Source organism: Charadrius vociferus, unplaced genomic scaffold (genome assembly GCF_000708025.1).
Source record: "Charadrius vociferus isolate BGI_N301 unplaced genomic scaffold, ASM70802v2 scaffold15, whole genome shotgun sequence".
In the NCBI taxonomy this organism is placed as follows: domain Eukaryota; kingdom Metazoa; phylum Chordata; class Aves; order Charadriiformes; family Charadriidae; genus Charadrius; species Charadrius vociferus.
The window spans coordinates 6,988,972-7,008,333 of record NW_009650064.1 but is presented as its reverse complement, the minus strand read 5'-3'; the positions used below and the strand labels follow the sequence as shown (position 1 = coordinate 7,008,333).

Genomic DNA, 19,362 nt, shown 5'->3' with positions numbered 1-19,362 from the left:
AGGTGACCTCCCTAGGGGTGAGGGGGTCCCACTCTGTTTTCCTCAGGTAAAGGCCGCAAAACTTTTCCAGGCTTAGTGGGCTGTGCAGAGATGAAGAAAACTTGCCAATTTAATGGGGCCTCTCGCTGATAATTTTGAGGCCGTCTCTAAGTGATCACAAATAATTAGGAGGGGGGAAAAAAAAAAAAACCTCAACTTTTCACACCCCCGTCTAAGGAAATGTGGTGTTTCATGTCCCAGAATTAAATATTATTTGCATGGGAGTACTGTGAGATGAAAATTTTAGAGTGGGTGAGGAAACGTGCTTAAGGTTCCCCCCCCCCGGAGAGGAACGTTTTCTGACATGAAGATCTTCCAGTAAAATAGGGAAGGAGACGTACCTTTTACTGAAGATTTTATCAGATAATTTTATCAGACTAACTTTATTAATACTTAATGAGACTCTTGCTTTCCCACTCACTGTTTGAAACCTTTCCTATTCAAATGGTTCTATGCTCAAGCATGTCCTGGAGGACTGAACAACTTATTTGGAATTTTTTTTTTTTCTTTGAACAAAATCTCTTTTGAACAGTCTTGTAGACTGCTTGCCATGAAGCAACACAACTGGGTTTTGCCCATAGCAGAACTTTGGCCTGAAATATTTTTCCTGAAGAGTTCCTGAAGAAAGGTGTTCTTTGTTTGAATTGACTGCATTGTTGTTTAGTCTTAAAGTATTCAATTTCTTCCAATTTTTCTGATTATTGTGTGTTGTGATATTAAGCCAATATTTAAATATTGGTCAGGATTTGGAGTTAGTATAGCTTAGGGATATGAAGGAAGTTTTAATTTCTGTTCCTCACCAAGACAGTGGTATGAGTGTATTTTCTTGCTCAGAATTCCAGCACTTCAAATGAATTGCCTTGTGTAGACCATGGAGACTTCTTAGGACCCAGTATCTGGTAGTTACCATTAGCTAAATTGTCCTGTAGTTGATTCAGTCAGATCAACAATAACGGGCATGAATTCACTGGCACTGATTTGGTTTAATAGTATTACTGAAGCATAACTAAAGCAGGACTAGAAAAATGATGTACGAATAGGAAAGCAAAATATCAAGTGAAATATATTAATTAAAAATTCAGAATACCTTATCTAGATCATTAACAATGAAACATACAAGTATTTGGTTCAACTAAAGAAATTGAATTAAATATTATAATTAAAAAGAAAATAATTTGTTGATGTGATGAATGTCTTGTGTGGTTTTAAATTTTTCACCTCTGTGCTTGTGTCCATTCACTTTTCTTCTCTAATTTGCAGGGATATTTATCCACTGTAGTGCTGAACAAGAGCCGTTTGGTACCTGTTTACAATTTAAAGAACATTTAATACCTTTACAGATTTACCCTCTGCTGCCTAATTTCTCCAACCATTGACTTGTCTGTTTAGATTGCAGACTTTAGCAGGAAACTGTATGACCCAGTCTTGTTTGAGACCTGCAGGTGTTACCACTGTTAGTAATTAATACCAACGGTAATAGCAAGCTTCTGCTTAACCACAGGAGGAAAACTTCTGAGCTGATTTTTGTGATTTAAGTTTTCCACTATTGGATCTTATAATTCCTGCTTTTTTAGTTTCTTTGTTATTCATTCATAAATAAGCACATATTACATGAGACTGTTACAATACAATCTTTTAAAGAGTAGATTTCTGGTTTGCACTGAAATGAGATGTCCAAATCACGTATAAAATATTAGTAGTATAATAGTTTTTCTTCGGTATGTGTTGTAAACATTTGTCCCCTTCTTATTCTTCACTTATTTTTCTTTGGTATCTAGGGACAATCAGACTAGACAAATACGAGATGCTGTTTCAAATGTGGAAAAACATTTTGGTGAATTGTGCCAAATATTTGCTGGATATGTACGTAAAACTGCCAGACTACGAGACAAAGCAGATCTTCTAGTAAATGAAATATATGCATATGCAGCCACAGAGACACCAAACTTAAAAGTTGGACTGAAAAACTTTGCAGATGAATTTTCCAGACTTCAGGATTATCGCCAGGCAGAGGTACAAAATTAAAGCTGTACATGTTGTGTTTGCCATCTGAACTTTTCAGTTACTTATCTGTGATTAAAAGGGAAAAGATATATTCTGCAATCATGAGAGAAACATGGGAGAAACCACTTTTAAATATATTAGTGGCAGAGCAGGATAGGCTGCCAAAACACTCAACTTTTACTCTGCTAATAACTTTAGTGAAAACTGCCTGTGATTAGTCCTGTTGAAGTCAGTGAAACTATCCATATGAGCACCCACAGAATTGGAGACAGAGCAAGTCTTTTCTTGGTCTTAGACTTTGGATTATGATTTATGGTTAATAAAGTCTGCTTTTAGTTTTGTGACTTGAGTTGTCTAGCAGCAGCTGAGGTAAAATCAGTCATTTTCCTTTTGCCGAGTCTGTTATCAGAAGCAGTATGGAAGAAAATACTAACTGGAATCCTTCACTGGGCATTGACAGCCTCTTTGAGGTGCTGTCAGGGACCACTGTAGATTTCAGAAGTCTGTAGTTCAACGTGAAAAGTACAAACTTGATTTGGACATGTGACAATATAGTCACATTTCTACTAGATAATTGAGTAAAGAAAGGTGTTTATGCCACTTACACATCTATGTGCGGGGCCAGTCAAACTGTAATTTATGATGCAGAATCTCAAATGCTGAGATTTTAAAAAAAAAAAATTCATTCACATGTACTCTAACTAGTTTTTGGAGTACATATCTATTCTTTCAGTAGGGCATAGAAAATTCCCATTTATAGTTTTGAAAAGCTAAGAACTATTATAAATTAAAAATGCGAAGAAGGTAGTTGACATTCTTGATGTTTTCAGACAGGACTTTTCATTGCAAGTCTTTCTATATTAATGAAGAAGAAAAAGACGACCTTTTAAAAAAAGTTAATCTATGAGGTATCTAGTCTACTAAGTAGAGGGTTTGAAAAACAAGGAATATGCATGGATCTGCAACAGTGTATTTAGGCTGAAGTTTTTAAGAAGTAATAAGAAATCCAAGGGTGTGGATGGTGTGATTTTTATCTTTTACCATAAGCTTTTATGCCTCTGACTCCAGGTGAGCCACACATAGGTCCTTATGCTTCAGTTGAGGAACGACTGAGGGAACTGGGGTTGTTTAGCCTGGAGAAGAGGAGGCTGAGGGGAGACCTTATCACCCCCTATAACTACCTGAAAGGGGGTTGTAGAGAGGTGGGGGCTGACTTCTTCTCCCTGGTGAAAAGTGATCTGACAAGAGGAAATGGATTCAAGTTCTGTCAAGGGAGGTTTAGACTGGATATTAGGAAACATTTTTTCACCGAAAGGTTTATTAGACATTGGAATAGGCTGCCCAGGGAGGCAGTGGATTCTCCATCCCTAGAGGTGTTTAAAAAAAGGGTAGATGTGGTGCTTAGGGACATGACTTAGAGGTGGCTTTGTCAGGGTAGGTTGATGGTCGGACTTGATGATCTTAAAGGTCCCTTCCAACGTTAGCGATTCTATGATTCTAATTGACATAACAGTTATTTATCGCTCTGTTAATAGGGTGAATTTCTGTTATGGCCAAAGATGGACGTGAAATCAGACTGCGTGATCTCTCAGTCCATTTTCACCTTTAAACTATGAATCTATAATTTAGAGGTACCTACGTAACAACTTGAGTTATCATATTTCGATTTCTAAGTGTGTTTTTAAAAACTGGTAGTGGGCCTATATTCTCCTACCATGCCTGTCCCCAACCCACTATTTCCCTTTGAAGGAGAAAAGGCAGAATAAGCAAAAGAAAAGAGAAGCTTCTAGCCTTTTAAATCAAGTTTTCCTTTGCTCATGAAAACCAAATAGTTAATCTCAGCCTTATTTCTTTTGGGCAATAGGTTAATTAAGTTTTCATATGTATTGACAATGTGGGCAAGAGAAAATTGGCTTATGAGGGTTATCGATTTCTGGTCTTCAGCTGCAGTGCTAGATATATAAATGCTGAGGTGTGAGGTACTTTCACAACATGTGGAAAGGTAAGTAAGCAAGATGGACAGGTTATTTGGTATGTCTACATTGTGTGTTTCATTTAGAGCCTTACTGCCCTATTCCATTCTATTCTATTGGTGGTTTAAGTGAAATTGTTTGACAGTGCCCTCGTAGAGTGTAGTAAAGGAGAAATGTTTGCTCAGTCAGCATAGATTTTGGCTGACTGGTGACTTCCAATTTAGAGGGGAGTGTAATGTCTGTCCCTTCCCAGTAGAGGTATGCACCTTGTCCTAATTTGGACATAATGGTGATGGGCCAGATGGTCCAAAGTCAGCAGCAGCTTATGCCGTGGCCACTTGGGCAGTATTGTCAATTTGACAAGCAGGCAGGTCTTATCCTATTGCCTGTCTGACCATATGTGGCTGTTTTTCTAACTAGGAGAACTGAAACAAAATTCAGATGTACTCATCTGTGAGAGCATTCATGCATTTTACACAACCTGTTACTGGTATTTTTCATATTTTCAGCACCTATTATGCCATTTCCATTCTTTTTAGGAACAGTAGTGTTACATTTCGTACAGTATGTTTGATAGCAAAGACAGTTTAGTCCATAATCTATCAACAAGTATAGAGCAAATACATTGATCTTTATCTTTAGTTAGAAAGCTACAGATATCTAAGATGCAGTAAATACGCAATTGTTAGAATCTCCATGTTTTATTTATCCTTATGTCTTGCCACTGAAAAAAAGAGGCATTTCACTAGAAATCAGCTTGAGCTCCTCGAAATACAAATGGTTCACTGGTTAATTTAATTGACTCTGTTTTTTGCAATATTTTTAAAACCTCCATCCTGCTATATTTTCAGCATATATGGACTAAATTCCTAATAAGATGAGTCACTAGTAAATTAATTTTTTCCTGTTTCTGCACAATGTAGATGCAGATGATTTTAATGACAATGTGATTTCTTTTGTAGGTTGACAGGCTTGAAGCTAAGGTTGTTGAACCTCTGAAAAGTTACGGGACCATAGTGAAACTTAAAAGGGTAGGTTAAGCATCTGTTTTCCCACAAGGTACATTTTGGTGTTCTGGCCACTCAGTTCAAAACTTCTACTTTGCAGGGGAGAGCAGTTCTCATTTTTCTTATTGGTCTAACTAAATTATACAGTAATACATGAGTTGGAGCTGTATATATGTTGGAGAGAAAAGCTTTGATGTGAAGACAAGGATAGTCAGATTCTTGGAGCACAAGCACTTGCTAAAAAAAGGCGTTGTGGATAGTGTGAAACTTCCTGGATAGTGCAAATTCAGGATGTATTTATTTATAAATACTGTCATTTATCATCATTATTATTATTCAGAGTTCCAAAAGGTCGATTATTTGTAATGCCTTTGGGTCTTAATCATCTACATGCTGCCTTTAACAGCTTTTGTAACTTAGAATTGTATTCTACATTGAAGTTCATAATGCAGAAGACACTTTTTGAAACGGATAAGTAGGTAGTGTCCTGAATCCCTCTCTGTCCTGCAAAGTCGTCAGGATGACCTGAAAATACACAAAAAAATGAGATCTCTTCATTGCCTATATTCTGGAAACAGTGTATATAGGGTTTTGAAATAGTCTGACAAAATATCTGTAAATTTCTTTCCTCCAAGAGGGATAGCTTGAGCAAGTAAATTTTAACAAGCAGATATTAGTTTATAGAATGAGAGCAGTTCTTCGTAATACTTGTATATTATATAGAGGTTACCTTCATCCTGTAAACTCAAATCTGTAATCGATGTATGTATTGTAATCCGTATAAATCAAAAGGTAAAATGATCAATATTTGCTGGTATTTTATATAGAAAAATCTTACAGCATGTTCATCATGGTTAATTTGAGCACGTTGCAGCATTGCCCCTCAAACTGAAGCATTTTTCGTCTGTTTTTGTTCTTGCATCTTTTCAATATAGTGAAGAAGCGAGTACAGTGTTCAGAACTTACTGCATAGCTATCTCACTTGGTTATTAGAGAAACAATCATGAAGGAAATGCATCCTGCACTTGAGTGGTACAACACGTGGTAGTCCTTAGCAGAGTTGTAGACTATAGAGCCTGTATCCTAGAATTGGGTATTTTAATAGTTGCTCTGAAACCCAGTTTGTGAGACGTAGAACTGACCGAGCGTATTCTACAGGATATAAATGTTGAGGGTGGAAGACAAGTTTCATGTGTTTCTGAGGAGACACAGACAACACTGCAGGAGCGCTTGGGGCTTCCAAAGCATTGCAGATAGTAAATGTCTTCAGTAAATGCTGAGGACAGAAGCAACTGAAGCCGGGTCATCCCTTGCAACAGAGAATGGCATTTCCTGTGGTCTTTGCCGTTCACAATGCCAGAAAGCATTGCATAATGTTTATCTTGGTTAGTGAGGAGTACAAAAGCATTCTTAAACTGTAGGTGGGATTAACTATTTTATCTATTTACCTTTGAACTAAGAGACACTTCATGAAAGATGTATGCCATTAAATGATTTCCAACCCCCTATCCATTGCCATAGACCTTGGTTAAAACTTCAACTGTCTAGTCTACAGTTATCATCCTGAGACACTGGGACATTTTTAGTGAAAAAGGAAGTTTTGTCACTCACTTATGTAAAGCTAACACAGGGTGCTAGTTGTAAGACTGCTTTACCTGTAACTACATTAGCTGATTAAGTAAAACCAGGCAGAATATGTCATAGCACTTTCTATAAAGGGGATGTTCTCACTGCTACTCACTGGATCTGCTCCAGGGTGTACACAAACTGGTTTTGTGCTGTATCTAAAAAGAACTGTTACTGTTTCTGTTGGGTAAGACATCAATGTCCTGTGATACTAAATGCTTTAAAGAGGCCCGAGTCAATCAGAGCAGAGCTGTCATTTAACTGCTAATGAAACAAAATTGTTTCATTCACATGTCTTGGTTTACTATTCTGAGTAGCTCTCTGGAGCAGGATTTGGCAGCTTCGGTGGAACCTACTATAACATTCTTTTCCTGTAATGCAGCTTCAGTGTAAGATTTGAAGATTTCTTTCTGTTCCATTGTTCTATATATCAATCTTCCCTTTTCTGCTTTTTGGCAACTCTGTTCCTGGTTCCTTTTCTGCATATAAAACAGGACATCACAAAACCAAGGTGATCCACCTGCAGAAGAAAGGACTGGTTTGCTTTAATAACTTCAGTGACTAAAGCAGGTAACAGTACAGTGATGAGGATCTGCCAGCTCATTGTCTGGTGGATGGACTGTAGCTGTACTTCTCTATGGTTTGAAATTAGATGTCTGAGCGGAGTTCTTATGTGTGACTTGAATTCATAGTTTAAAGCCAGAGGGACTATGAATAATTTTATATTCTCTGTATCTGTCCTTTATTTCACTGGCTATTACATTCCATCCCATTTCTCCTTGGGTGTAATTAAAGCACGTTTTCCAAAAACATACCAAATCTTGGTCTGAAAACGCTGGAGGGGAATATAGGACTGTTTGTGGTAGTTAGCAGTTAGTTGATGTTTGTGGTGTTTTGTTTTAAATGAAAGACCACCTAATCTTTGCTTCTTGTTAGATGTTCCACTGAGATTAAAAAGCTCTGTGATGCTCTGTTTTCTTTCTGGATGAAGGTATTTAGATGCTAGTAAAACGTTTTTTCATTCATTTCAGGTAGCTAAAAATGTAGACCTTACTTTTTTCACCATAATGGCATTTTCCCCAGCTTTTGAATATTTTGTTAATGTTTTTTTCAGCGCCATTTTCAGTTTTTCAACATCCTAGAGAAAATATATATGTAACTGCCCTATCCTTGTACATCTAGAATTTGTATACAGCTCCACCTCTGTAGCCACAGTAGCACCAAATCTTTGTCAGGCTTTGTCTAGCCCAGAGAAGTGTGATGGCTGTTGGGAACAGAGGTAGAAAAGGGAACAGTGCAGTCCCTGTAGTTATTTCTAAAGTCGCTATGCTAGGAAAAAAAACACCTGAATTTTTTAATGGTAACTCTAGCAGTTTCCTTAGTATTCTCAAGTATACTTTGCATGAAAGTCAGCACCCTTTCAGCCACAACGTTAAATCTGATTGACCGTTTTAAATGGGCCTAGAAAGTCAGTGATGTTAACAGGGGCCAATCATTAAATAACACTAAACATGCAGCTGTGACCATTAGATACAAACCTGCTTTGTTCTATGGTAAAAAATAAATATTTTTTTCTCTTCTCTTTCTCTACCTTTAATTTAAAATTAAAGATGTAAAGCATTAAAAAAATTTTCCCTATTATTTTCTTGCAGCTGCATGGCTTTCATAAAGGAGGAAGCCCTTTCCAGCAGTCTTTCAGATGGCCTTAAAGATGGTGTAAATTCCCTTTGAAAGAATAGCAGCAAAATTAGTTTTAATGGGCTAAAAATACAGTTTTTATTATCAGAAACCAGCTCTGTGTCGCTAAAGACGTAGCAAAATGACAGTCATATACACAAGGACATACAAACAGACTAAGGATAGAAACAACGAAGAAACAGCATGTTTTTGATCCTGAGCTCATGTACAGACTCGTTATTGAAGACACGGCACTCTGAACCTTGGCATGCTTGTGCTTGTCATTGACTAAAAATTAGCTTTAATCCACTCCATTCTGGAGTAGTATATAAATGGGAACTGGTCTTTTTAGAGGAAAAGATGGTTTGAAATGCATGCCCAGCTCCTGCCTCAGATTTTGTTAGACTTATTCCTTTGGGCTGTATTTCTGCTTGTTCTAAGGTACTGCTTCTTGACATTAGAGCCATCAAAATGAATGTAATTTCCCATACCAGGGTCAATGGAGTGATAGATATCTGACTGACAATTTTAGATTCCAGGTATGCCAAGCTATTTGCAAAATACAGTTTTATAGCATGAACAAGAATTTGAGAGTGGTATGTTCTTATATTCTTAAATTGTCACAGATCTTCCTAGAAGTACATCCTACTTCTCCTTTGGAAATGAGGAGCAAGAATATTTATCAACAGTTTCTGCCTTTCCTATATCAATAAGTTTCATCTTGTCCAGCTACATCATTACTAGGATGTATTTTGTTCCAAATGTATTTAAACCCCTTACTAACTGCATATATAAATATGCAGTTTAACCCTTTCAGTCATGGATTTTCTATGGCACCTTAAGCTCTGTGTAGCAGTTTTGTGTTCTTCATAACCTCTGATTGGTACTGACTGCTGCCTGTTTTGGTTTTTTTCTTACCAATTTATTTGATGCCGCTTTTTAGTTCGAATGCCACCTTTATTCCATCGCTAAGCTTGGAACGGGCCTGTCTTCTTACTGCTTTGGGAATCTCAGCTTTCGACCATCTACTGTACTTTTAATGTAAAGCTGTAGATATCTTCTTTTTTTCCCCCCATTTTAAATTGTAATGTGTGCTACAGAGTTGTGCAAGGTGTTAAACTCTCACAGTCCCCATTGACTTCTCTTTCAGGGGATCAGTTAGCAGGATAGGATCAGTAAAACCTGGTTTTGTTTAAAGAAGTTTTGTTCATGTTTTCTAGGCAATGCATGTGTGAGGCAAAGTGCATTTTCTATTATCCTAGATCTATTTCAAACATGTCTGAAACATTTTATTTCCAGGATGATCTTAAAGCAACTTTAACAGCAAAGAACCGAGAAGCCAAGCAATTATCTCAACTGGAAAAGACACGTCAGCGGAATCCATCAGATCGACACATTATTGTATCCTGTATTTCTAGTGGCTATAAGAAATATTTTTAGAATTTCTCAGGAATTAAACTATTGTGTTTAGAAAGTAATAAGAGAAGAATGCTCTTTAGAGGGACTAATTCCTATATTGATGTTGAATCTTTTCTTAAACTTTGTGATGAGTTACAGCTTATAATAGCTGCTTTGTTACTTGCTCCCTTTTTTGATTGAAAAGCAACTAGGAAGTATTTGATATGTTTATGCCAGAGAGGTAGGCATAGATTGCATCTAGGAATTTGGAGATTTTTGAAGATAAGTGTAATCAGACAACTCCTTTTTTACTTCTGTGGATTTTTGTTCTCCCTGTTATTTTGGTAGTTGATGTGCTTCCTTGTACCTAGATGGGCCATGAGCTTCCTCCAGTTGTGAGATGAAGTGTGAAAGGAAAAGTTGTTATTCTGTTAGTAGAATACTCAATCAGACTACTCATCCTTTCAAAATACCAGTGACTCTTCCCAGTATGCTATTCTGTATCACAGAGGGGAAAAATTAAGCCTTCATAGAATTTCTATTAAAATCTTACTGAAGTTTCAAATTCTGGAGCAATCAGAATCTAGGAAATGCCAAAACAAAAGATGATCAAGGCAATCCTACTTCAGCGACTTCATGCTTATGTATTATGATACAGCATTTAAGTTCATGATGATGATATGCTGTTTATTTTTTCTAACACTCTAGCATTGGACTCAAGTGAAGAAGTCCTATTCTTTGTAAGATATCATTAAATTTTTTTCAGAAATTGGGATGTTTCTAGTGACTGGCGCATAGGACTGCAGAAAGAGCAAAAATGATTGTGATGGTCAAATGCTCTCTGCCCAAGAATTCCCATTTAATATTGATCAAATCGGTTACATCAAGTGATGATTAATTAAGAGTTCCTCATATAATAAAGACACATGGATGTCAGCCGTAGGGTTGGAACTTGAGCTGTGATGCAGAGTTCTCTTCCATTAGAATTAAGTGAGTAAATGATAACAGTAAACTATTCTCTCCAAAGGGAGACTGGTCCCACTTTTCTCCCTCTTGTGCTAATTCCCAGTTGATTTCATGGGTATATGGCTGGCACCTAGCTTGTTTCTTCTTGTCTTTTGCTGAGCTACTCCCAAATATCCTTCTGTGGCTTAGCTTCTTATAACACCTGTGTTTTCTGTACTTAAGACTTTGCTTGAAGAGTTATTAAATCTCAGTACAGTCTGGTTTTGCATATGGCCAAAGGCACCAAATGCTATGTATTTGCATTTTAAAGTGATCAACACAAAATGCATCAAAAGTATTGGGAGCAGGAATATGTTCATTTGCTTTTGAGGATGTATGCAGCTTAGCTTTTAGGTCTGAGAGAGGCTTCACCATGTTCGATTAGCACAGCTGTTAGGCTCCAGCAGTGGTTCTCTTACTCTTGAGCAACTGTGATGTTTTAGCAGCAAGCAACTGTGGCCACAGACTCACTTCCACATTTCAAGTCCATTATCTAAAACAGGGTAGTACAGCTTTGAAAAGAAAACTTTACTTAATTTTTTTTAAAATATAAAAATGCCAAAATTGATATTTTTTTTCTGAAGTGGTCTACCTAGAATTTTTTTTATTTCTTTTTTTTTTTTTATAAATAAATAAATAACCAAACCCTCAGTCCAAGAAAACAGCTGGTCCATTATCTAAAACAGGGTAGTACAGCTTTGAAAAGAAAACTTTACTTAATTTTTTTTAAAATATAAAAATGCCAAAATTGATATTTTTTTTCTGAAGTGGTCTACCTAGAATTTTTTTTATTTCTTTTTTTTTTTATAAATAAATAAATAACCAAACCCTCAGTCCAAGACAAACAGCTGTCCAGAAATATTTTTGCCTGGATATTTGAACTCTAGCAAAGCTATAACAAACTGTAAGTAATGTCTTAAGCACGAAGCTTCAGGCAACATAATAATAGCACTTTCCAAGTATACAGAAGTTTTGAAATATCTGAGGTAAATCCTTCACAATATATTAAAAGTAGAAGTGAAAACAGATTATTTTATCAATATTAATTGTTATTTTCCCATTTTTTCCTTTACTAATATTTCCAGTCACAGGTGAGTGTTTTTGAAGAGAAAATACCAAACTGCTGTTCTGTGAACTATCCAGGTTCTGCAAGTTTAGACATTTCACTCTACAACAAACAAAACTCCTTTCCCAAAGCATCTGCACACAAAATCTTGCCAGTCTATTTAGCATGGATCGAGAAGATACAGTTTATTATCATAGAAATAACATACTGTATTTGTATGTGTAATGGCTGCTTATGTGTAACAGCTGCCTTCATTTACAGAGAGTGACTAATTGTAATAATTGAGAATACACAAAATGTATTTCCTTACTCTGTTTCCTTCCTGTGTTTTGTGCAAAATCAAGAAAGGGAGATAAAATGTGACCTTATGTAGTACTAAAAGTTATTACCAATTTTGTTTGCCCAGTAATGGCGGAATTGTGTCTATGACTTTAAGCCGTTTTTGTAAGGTAATTGTTTTAAATTGACAATCCTGTAATATAAGGTTACCAGACTTTAATCAAAGAAAAAGAAGTAACAGAGCATGCCTTATGCCTTAGGTTTCCATATACGTATAACACTAAAAAATAGATCACGGGAACTCGATCTGTGGTGTCTATTTCCATTTTTTAAAAAAAACCAAACAAACAACTTCCTCTAGTAAGTTGCAGTGTTGTAGAAATGGGAAGAATCCTGTGTCTTGATCGTAGGATACAATTACTTGATCCATATACTATTTCCAAATCCCAGGACAGAATAGATTCCTGATGATCCTCAATGACAGGGCCTGTAAGTAAATACCGTGTTGGCTAGTCTATAATGTTTGACCAGTAACGTCTGGAAAATAAAGTAAGTTCAGACCCAAATTTTGCAGTCTTCAAGTGCAAGCTCTTACATCTTTACATCATTATTTTATAATATTGCAAGGTTCTTAAACTTTATGTAACCAGAATAGCTTCAATATCTTTATTTAAATACAGTTCATAGTTATATCTAAAATACGTATCTAAAATATTTTGTAGTAACAAAATAAGAAAAGCTGTGTATTTATGTATCCTGGGCTGCATCAAAAGAACTGTGGCCAGCAGGTCAAGGGAGGTGATTCTGCCCTTCTACTCCACTCTTGTGAGACCCCACCTGGAGTACTGCATCCAGCTCTGGAGTCCCCAACATAAGAAGGACAGGGACCTGCTGGAGCGTGTCCAGAGGAGAGCCACGAGGATGATCCAAGGGCTGGAGCACCTCTCCTATGAAGAGAGGCTGAAAGAGTTGGGGCTGTTCAGCCTGGAGAAGAGAAGGCTCTGGGAAGATCTTCTGGTGGCCTTCCAGTACCTAAAGGGGGCCTACAGGAGAGCTGGGGAAGGACTTTTTACTAGGGCATGTAGCAATAGGACGAGGGGGAATGGCTTTAAACTGGAAGAGGGCAGGTTTAGATTAAACATAAGGAAGAAGGTTATTACCTTGAGGGTTCTAAGGCACTGGAACAGGTTGCCCGGAGAGGTTGTTGAGGCCCCATCCCTGGAGGTGTTCAAGGCCAGGCTGGATGTGGCCTTGGGCAACCGGGTCTAGCAGGAGGTGTCTCTGCCTATGGCAGGGGGGTTGGAATACGATGATCTTCAAGGTCCTTTCCAACCTAAACCATTCTATGATTGGTTGGTGTGTCCCCATTCCCAGTGCTCTCTTGAAGATGTTTTTTATAAAATATTTTAATAATATAAAAATACTACAAATATAAAATACCTGAAATGCTTTTGGATCTAAAATTATATTAACTCTAGTCTGCTGTTTGAGATACTTATGGGAGAAGTGCATTAGTTCCAGCTGCTGCTCTGTTGTCTATTTAAATAATTTATAAAAACTTAGTAAGACAAGGTTCAGCACATGACACTGGAAAAGATTTGTTCTAGACCCAGCAGGTTGATCTGCACTTGAAAATAAAGGGTGATCTTTTCCACTCATCCACCACTCTGGCCTGTGCACTTCTGCCCTCTCTTTTACACTAGCTTTAAAAAACCCTAACTTTTCTGAAAGGTAAAACCCGTGTGCTGGGTGAGTTCCTTGAACCCAGTCACTGTGTCGTCAGTGGAGTGTCAGGGCTGGTTCAGTGGAATTAGCAGATGATTATTACAGAAAACGGGTTAGGGCAGTGGGACTTTCCCAACTGGCTGCAGCTAGTAATTTTTCATGTTTTAGATCAAAGTCACAATGGTATAGAAGGCATCTATTTGTTTATTAAGCTACAAACAAATTTACAAATACAGTAACACAGATGTGTAGTATTTTGAAAACCCAGACTTAAATGTCTTCATGGCAATCACGAGTAAATATCTTTGTATCAAATACAGGACTAATTTCACCTTTGTGTTACTTTACCAGGCTGAAAGTGAATTGCAGAGAGCTTCACTGGACGCAACTCGAACAACTCGGCAATTAGAGGAAACCATCGATAATTTTGAGAAACAGAAAATAAAGGACATAAAAGTATGTGTGCTCACATTTCAATACATGACATCACATTTCATCTTGCATAACAAAATTACTATACTCACTCTTTGGCAAGATTAACAACATTTAGTATTAACTTAAGCCTACATAAATACAAATCTTGTGGAATTCACAAACGTTTCGTAATCCAAATATCATGAACTTTGCAATTAAAAAACCAGTTAATTATTCTTACAGTTTATTGAATTCAGAATTTCCCTGTATCAGATTGTTTAGCGTCTGCACCTTCTAACAGTTGCTGTATTCTACTCCACTGGTAGCTGCATTTGTTAGTGGAATTATATATGTGGATTAATATCAGCAAAATTAACAGAAATAGTGGTAAGTAAATAAAATATTTATCCATGCTGAAATTTGTGTAGGTTACTGTAGTTAAAAATTTTACTGATGCAGAAAGCGCAAAACGTTCAGTGACTGCAGGTAAGCAAAGCTTTCATTTCTCTCTCAATGTCAAACAGTAAGTGGCTTAAGTCCCAAAGACTATAGTCACTGAAAAGCACTTGCATTATGTGATCTCAAATGTAATTATAAAATTGCTGAAGTGAGATACAGATACTTTATTGAAAAAAAAAAAAAAAAAAACCCCAAAAAAACCCCCAAAAAAGACAGACTAAATAGGAAAGCATGAAAGATGACTGAAAAACCCAACCAACCAACCAACCAGTACTTGATGTTAGAGTAATACGAAAAAGATTGTGTGAGTTCTGAAGATGTCATTATTAAATGTTTTTGTATATATAAAAAATATTTTATTATATAAAATAGATAATTATCTGTAAGTTATAGATACATATAGAATTGCCATCAATAAACCAAAAATCCACTGACTACATCTTGCGAATATGTATCAGGGAATATTAAGTGAGTTTTTGGCATCACAGTTTTATTTATTCCTAATGAGGCTCCTCCTCGTTTTTCAGGTATTTACTTAGAATTTAGTATGAAATGACAACTGCATAAGTGACAGTATTTATGTTTAATTTCTAACATTCAGGTTTGACTACTTAAAACTACTAGGTATTGTGCAGTTATTTGTATCATATAAATAGCAAGTACAGAATTCAGTAATTTCTTGTATTTGAAGTGGAAATGTACTTTACTGCATTAAGGAAACCTTTGTTTGCGTTTGCTTTTAGAACATATTTTCTGAATTTATAACTATTGAAATGTTATTCCATGGGAAAGCTTTAGAGATATATACTGCTGCCTACCAAAATATCCAAAATATTGATGAAAACGAAGATTTAGAGGTAAGAGTGATTAAGATTTGCTTTTCAATTTACTTACTACATAAAAATAGTTTTCACACTTTGCGGCTATACGTGTCCCAGGCTGAAAATGCAATATATGTTTCAGGTTCCCAGAACAAACTTCTAATGTATACCAAGCCCTTTTTTACACTTCTTCAGCAAGAGCATGTAGGTTTATAAACTCAGAGATTTTAAAAACAGAGAACAACTGCACTGGCAATCTAATCTTTGCCACAAAATACAGATAAGAGCCTTTTCCTAAATTAACTGTCACTCCAAGCTCAGCTAAGCGTAGTTCTTAAAGAGCACCTCTGCAGTGGATCTCACTGTAAAGATGCACAATAAGAGAAAATCTTACACTGCTCTGATAAGATGTTCTAAAGACTGATTACTTCATTAAAAATCTCTCTCTCCTTTCTAGTCTGAGTTTTGTATGCTTGTTTTCATTTTCAATCATTGTTTTTTATTAGGCTGTTATAGAATTAAGAGACATTTGCTACCAAATTGCTTTTTGTGCCTTCTGGCAATTATAGCTTCCTTTCAAGTCACGCTTTCTGTTCTCTTTGAGTTATAGTCTCTCTTTCCCAAGACGTGTTTTTCAGTCCTTTATTCATTCTTGCAGATTTTCTGGATGTTGGGCCTTTAAACTTACTATCATTGAAATGTGGGCTGTGTATACGTGTTCAGCTTGTCTAGAAAGTATTATCATTTTTGGTGGTGTTTTTGTAAATCTTATGAGTCCCAATTTTGTTTTTTCCATGACATAGCTCAGGACCAAGGATGGCAGTATTCAGTTAGTCGAGGCATACGAAATCATCATTCTTCAGTGACAGTCACATTTGAGACTACTTGGGTTTTTTACTTCGTTTAAACTACTTCATGGCAATTTTGTACTCTTCTAGTTTCACAATTAAAGTGTCATGTGGCACCAATTCAAAATTAAGTCAATACTTTAGAAATTTGGTTGTGAAAGATAATCTCTTTTTAAATTTTCTGTTAATTTACTTTCCAAAAAAATGTTGACTGACCGTAATTCTAACATCTTCCTTGACTTTATTAAGAAAGTCTTGCACAAATAGATTTATTACTTTAGTATCAGGCTGTTAGTCTTATAATTTACTCTTTTTGGCTATTGGAAAGAACTTGTAAATATAACGGATATTATGGTCTCCCCTGTGTTATAAGGGTTTTCCCAAATTTTTCTTGAGCTGCATAGCTCCTGGACATTTCAGATAAAATTTCTCTGATGCAGCTGCGACTGGCAGCAAGGATTTGCTTGTGAATGCGCTAAGAGTTCATCTCTCCAAGAAATGGAGAACCTGAAGGGAGTTGCTGGCGTTCATACCTCCAGGTTCACCTGAAAGTCAGCTACGTATGTTGGTGGGAAACCGTTGCAGTTCTCTAGAGCAGGTTTAATTATCCAGTGCTGCATTTTGTTAGCTTCAGTCTTGATGATTGTTAGTTTGCAAGCTATATCATGGCACCCAAGTCACAGCTTTCATTTGAACAGGTTTTTCGGAGCTCACTTTATCCACCAGACTATCAATCTCGCTTAGACATAGTTCGTGCAAATTCAAAGTCACCCCTGCAAAGAACTGGCTCCTTAAAATCTTCATTGAGGACAGTACAGGTAAGAAAGAAAACTAAATGCTAGATCACTGTATTAAAAGATTGTCTTAAGTAAAGCCTTAGCTAATGTACGTGTACAGTTACAAAGGTAAAGAGACTTCCAAGGGCATAAAGATCATATTAAGCTTTTAATAATCAGCTTCTAAATACCATTTTTTATTTGATAAAAAAACAAAATCAGGTTTTAAAGCTGCATTGTTTGCTTTTGAAAAATGCCATTTCCAGCAATAATATTTCTTTCATCAACAAACTGTGGCATCATGCAGAGAAAGATCTACGAGTTTACTGGAAACAGAAGCGACATTCTTTAAATAACACTTGCAGAGTCTTAGTCTCAGTCTCCAGATCCTACAGTGTGAATTCTTTACCAGATCCTAACTCAGACTAGTGATAGCTCCTAGCAGTAGAGCAAACCCATGATCAATAGACCTTTCCTTTTATACTCTGAAAATTCAGAGCAGGCGAGGAAAAGGAGGAAGATAAAAATAAGTGGAACAGATGGAGAAATTGCCACTGGTTTTGAACCAGCTATCTTGCAAAAATCTTTGACGCTTGGTTGCAGCAGTACACTTGCAGACATTGCAAAATGGCTAAATTATTTTTTCTTTATCACGGCCTTGATCCTGTAACTAAGATGATTCTTACCAGTGTTTCAGTTAAGACAAAGATGGCCAAATTTAAAATGTAGTCATCCCACTTTTCTTCTTTAGATAGAATCATGCATTGATATTGTAATGCTATTAAGTTTTCTTGATTTCGTACACTGTTACCCCTTCTCTGCTCTCAACACAGAAAGGATCAGTTACAACAGTTGAGTTACTCTGTTGTTGAAAGTATGAGTCATGCCATCTGAAAAGATAAAAGAACCCAGTGATTCAGTGCATGAAGACCAACCTTGATTTTTAATAAGCTGCATGTCCTCTCTATCAAACAAGCAAATTTCATGTTCATTTCATGCTATGTAATAATAATTTATAGACCATAATGTAGTACTTTAGATCTAATTTTCCATTTAAAGCAGTATAAATAATATGGTAAGCAGTTCACAGAATCACGCAGTCAGACTATGGGGACAGACGGACAGGGGAGGTGGGGAGCGGGGTGGGAAGTCACTGCATACCAGATGGGATAAACTGTGGCGGTAACACAGTAGTTGTCTTTCAGAGGATTTAGTGCATACCATCCTTTTATTTCTGGTTCTGTGGACTACCTACCTTTCTGTACTATTTCCACATTAAAAATCTAAAGTACTCCTTGAGCTTGATTCATTTTTTTTTTTTCATAAAGAACTGCCTCCTCACATAAAATTGTTCATGATGAGCAACAAATTATCAGATTCCATTACATTTTTTTAAATTATTTTTTCAGCATTAAGTAATCAAAAATTAAGTTTCACTGGTATTGTTCTAGCTTTATGGCAAAATAACATGGATTTAAACTGCCTAATTTCCTTACTCACTTTCCTTACTCTGATCCAGTTTGGGTCTTAAGTTACCACCACCTCATCTTACCACCACCTCACCACCACCAGGGATAATATTTAATTTACTGTTTAGTTAATTACAGCATGGTCAGAGGTACTTGAGTAGTAAGCAGAAAAAAGCCCTAAAGCCAAAATAGCGCCTCTTATTTCAGAAAAGGGGAAAGGGGAGCTTTTATTCAGAAGTATGATAGAAGTTCTGCTTAAGAGTTTCAGATGCTTTTAACTAGAAAACACTTGGAAAATTAGCCTAACCATTGAAATGAAGCTACCTTAACAGCCTGAATCTGCAGCACTCCTTAATCTCCAATTACAAATCAGTGTCATTGTCTTTTACTTCTTTCACAAAATGAAAGATTGCTGGTTTAGGCATTTAGACTCAAGTTAACCCAGCTTCATCCAATGATTAACTCCATTTTCTGTTATGTTCAGAGATTTGTAAGCAAGAATTTGCTTCAAGCTAAATTATGTACTTTTTGAGCACCAACAAGGCTAAGGATTTTTCTGCTTTCATTAGTTCAATGATTGCAGTTTCCTTCATACATACACAAAAAACTTTTGTTACATACATAGATGCAGGAATTATGAAATCTTAGAAGTCAATTTAATAACCAACATTTAAGGACTTTTAAAATAGGGGCTTGTTTACAAAAAAAAAGGGCAAGTTTTGTCTTCAATACTGAAGTTTAATTACATCACTGTATGTGAGAAACTCAGAAAATAT

The 19,362-nt window shown here is 36.3% G+C and overlaps 1 protein-coding gene across 1 annotated transcript in view; it reads left to right on the top strand.

The window, feature by feature from the left end:
• Positions 1-19,362, top strand: part of FAM92A1 (family with sequence similarity 92, member A1) — a 40,253-nt gene that overhangs the window by 20,105 nt on the left and 786 nt on the right. Inside the window, exons 3-9 of the mRNA XM_009891935.1 lie at positions 1,806-2,052; positions 4,979-5,047; positions 9,626-9,727; positions 11,815-11,820; positions 14,151-14,255; positions 15,416-15,529; positions 17,040-17,159. Of these exons, the coding sequence (XP_009890237.1) occupies positions 1,806-2,052; positions 4,979-5,047; positions 9,626-9,727; positions 11,815-11,820; positions 14,151-14,255; positions 15,416-15,529; positions 17,040-17,159 (763 nt within the window). The remainder of the gene's footprint in view (positions 1-1,805; positions 2,053-4,978; positions 5,048-9,625; positions 9,728-11,814; positions 11,821-14,150; positions 14,256-15,415; positions 15,530-17,039; positions 17,160-19,362) is intronic.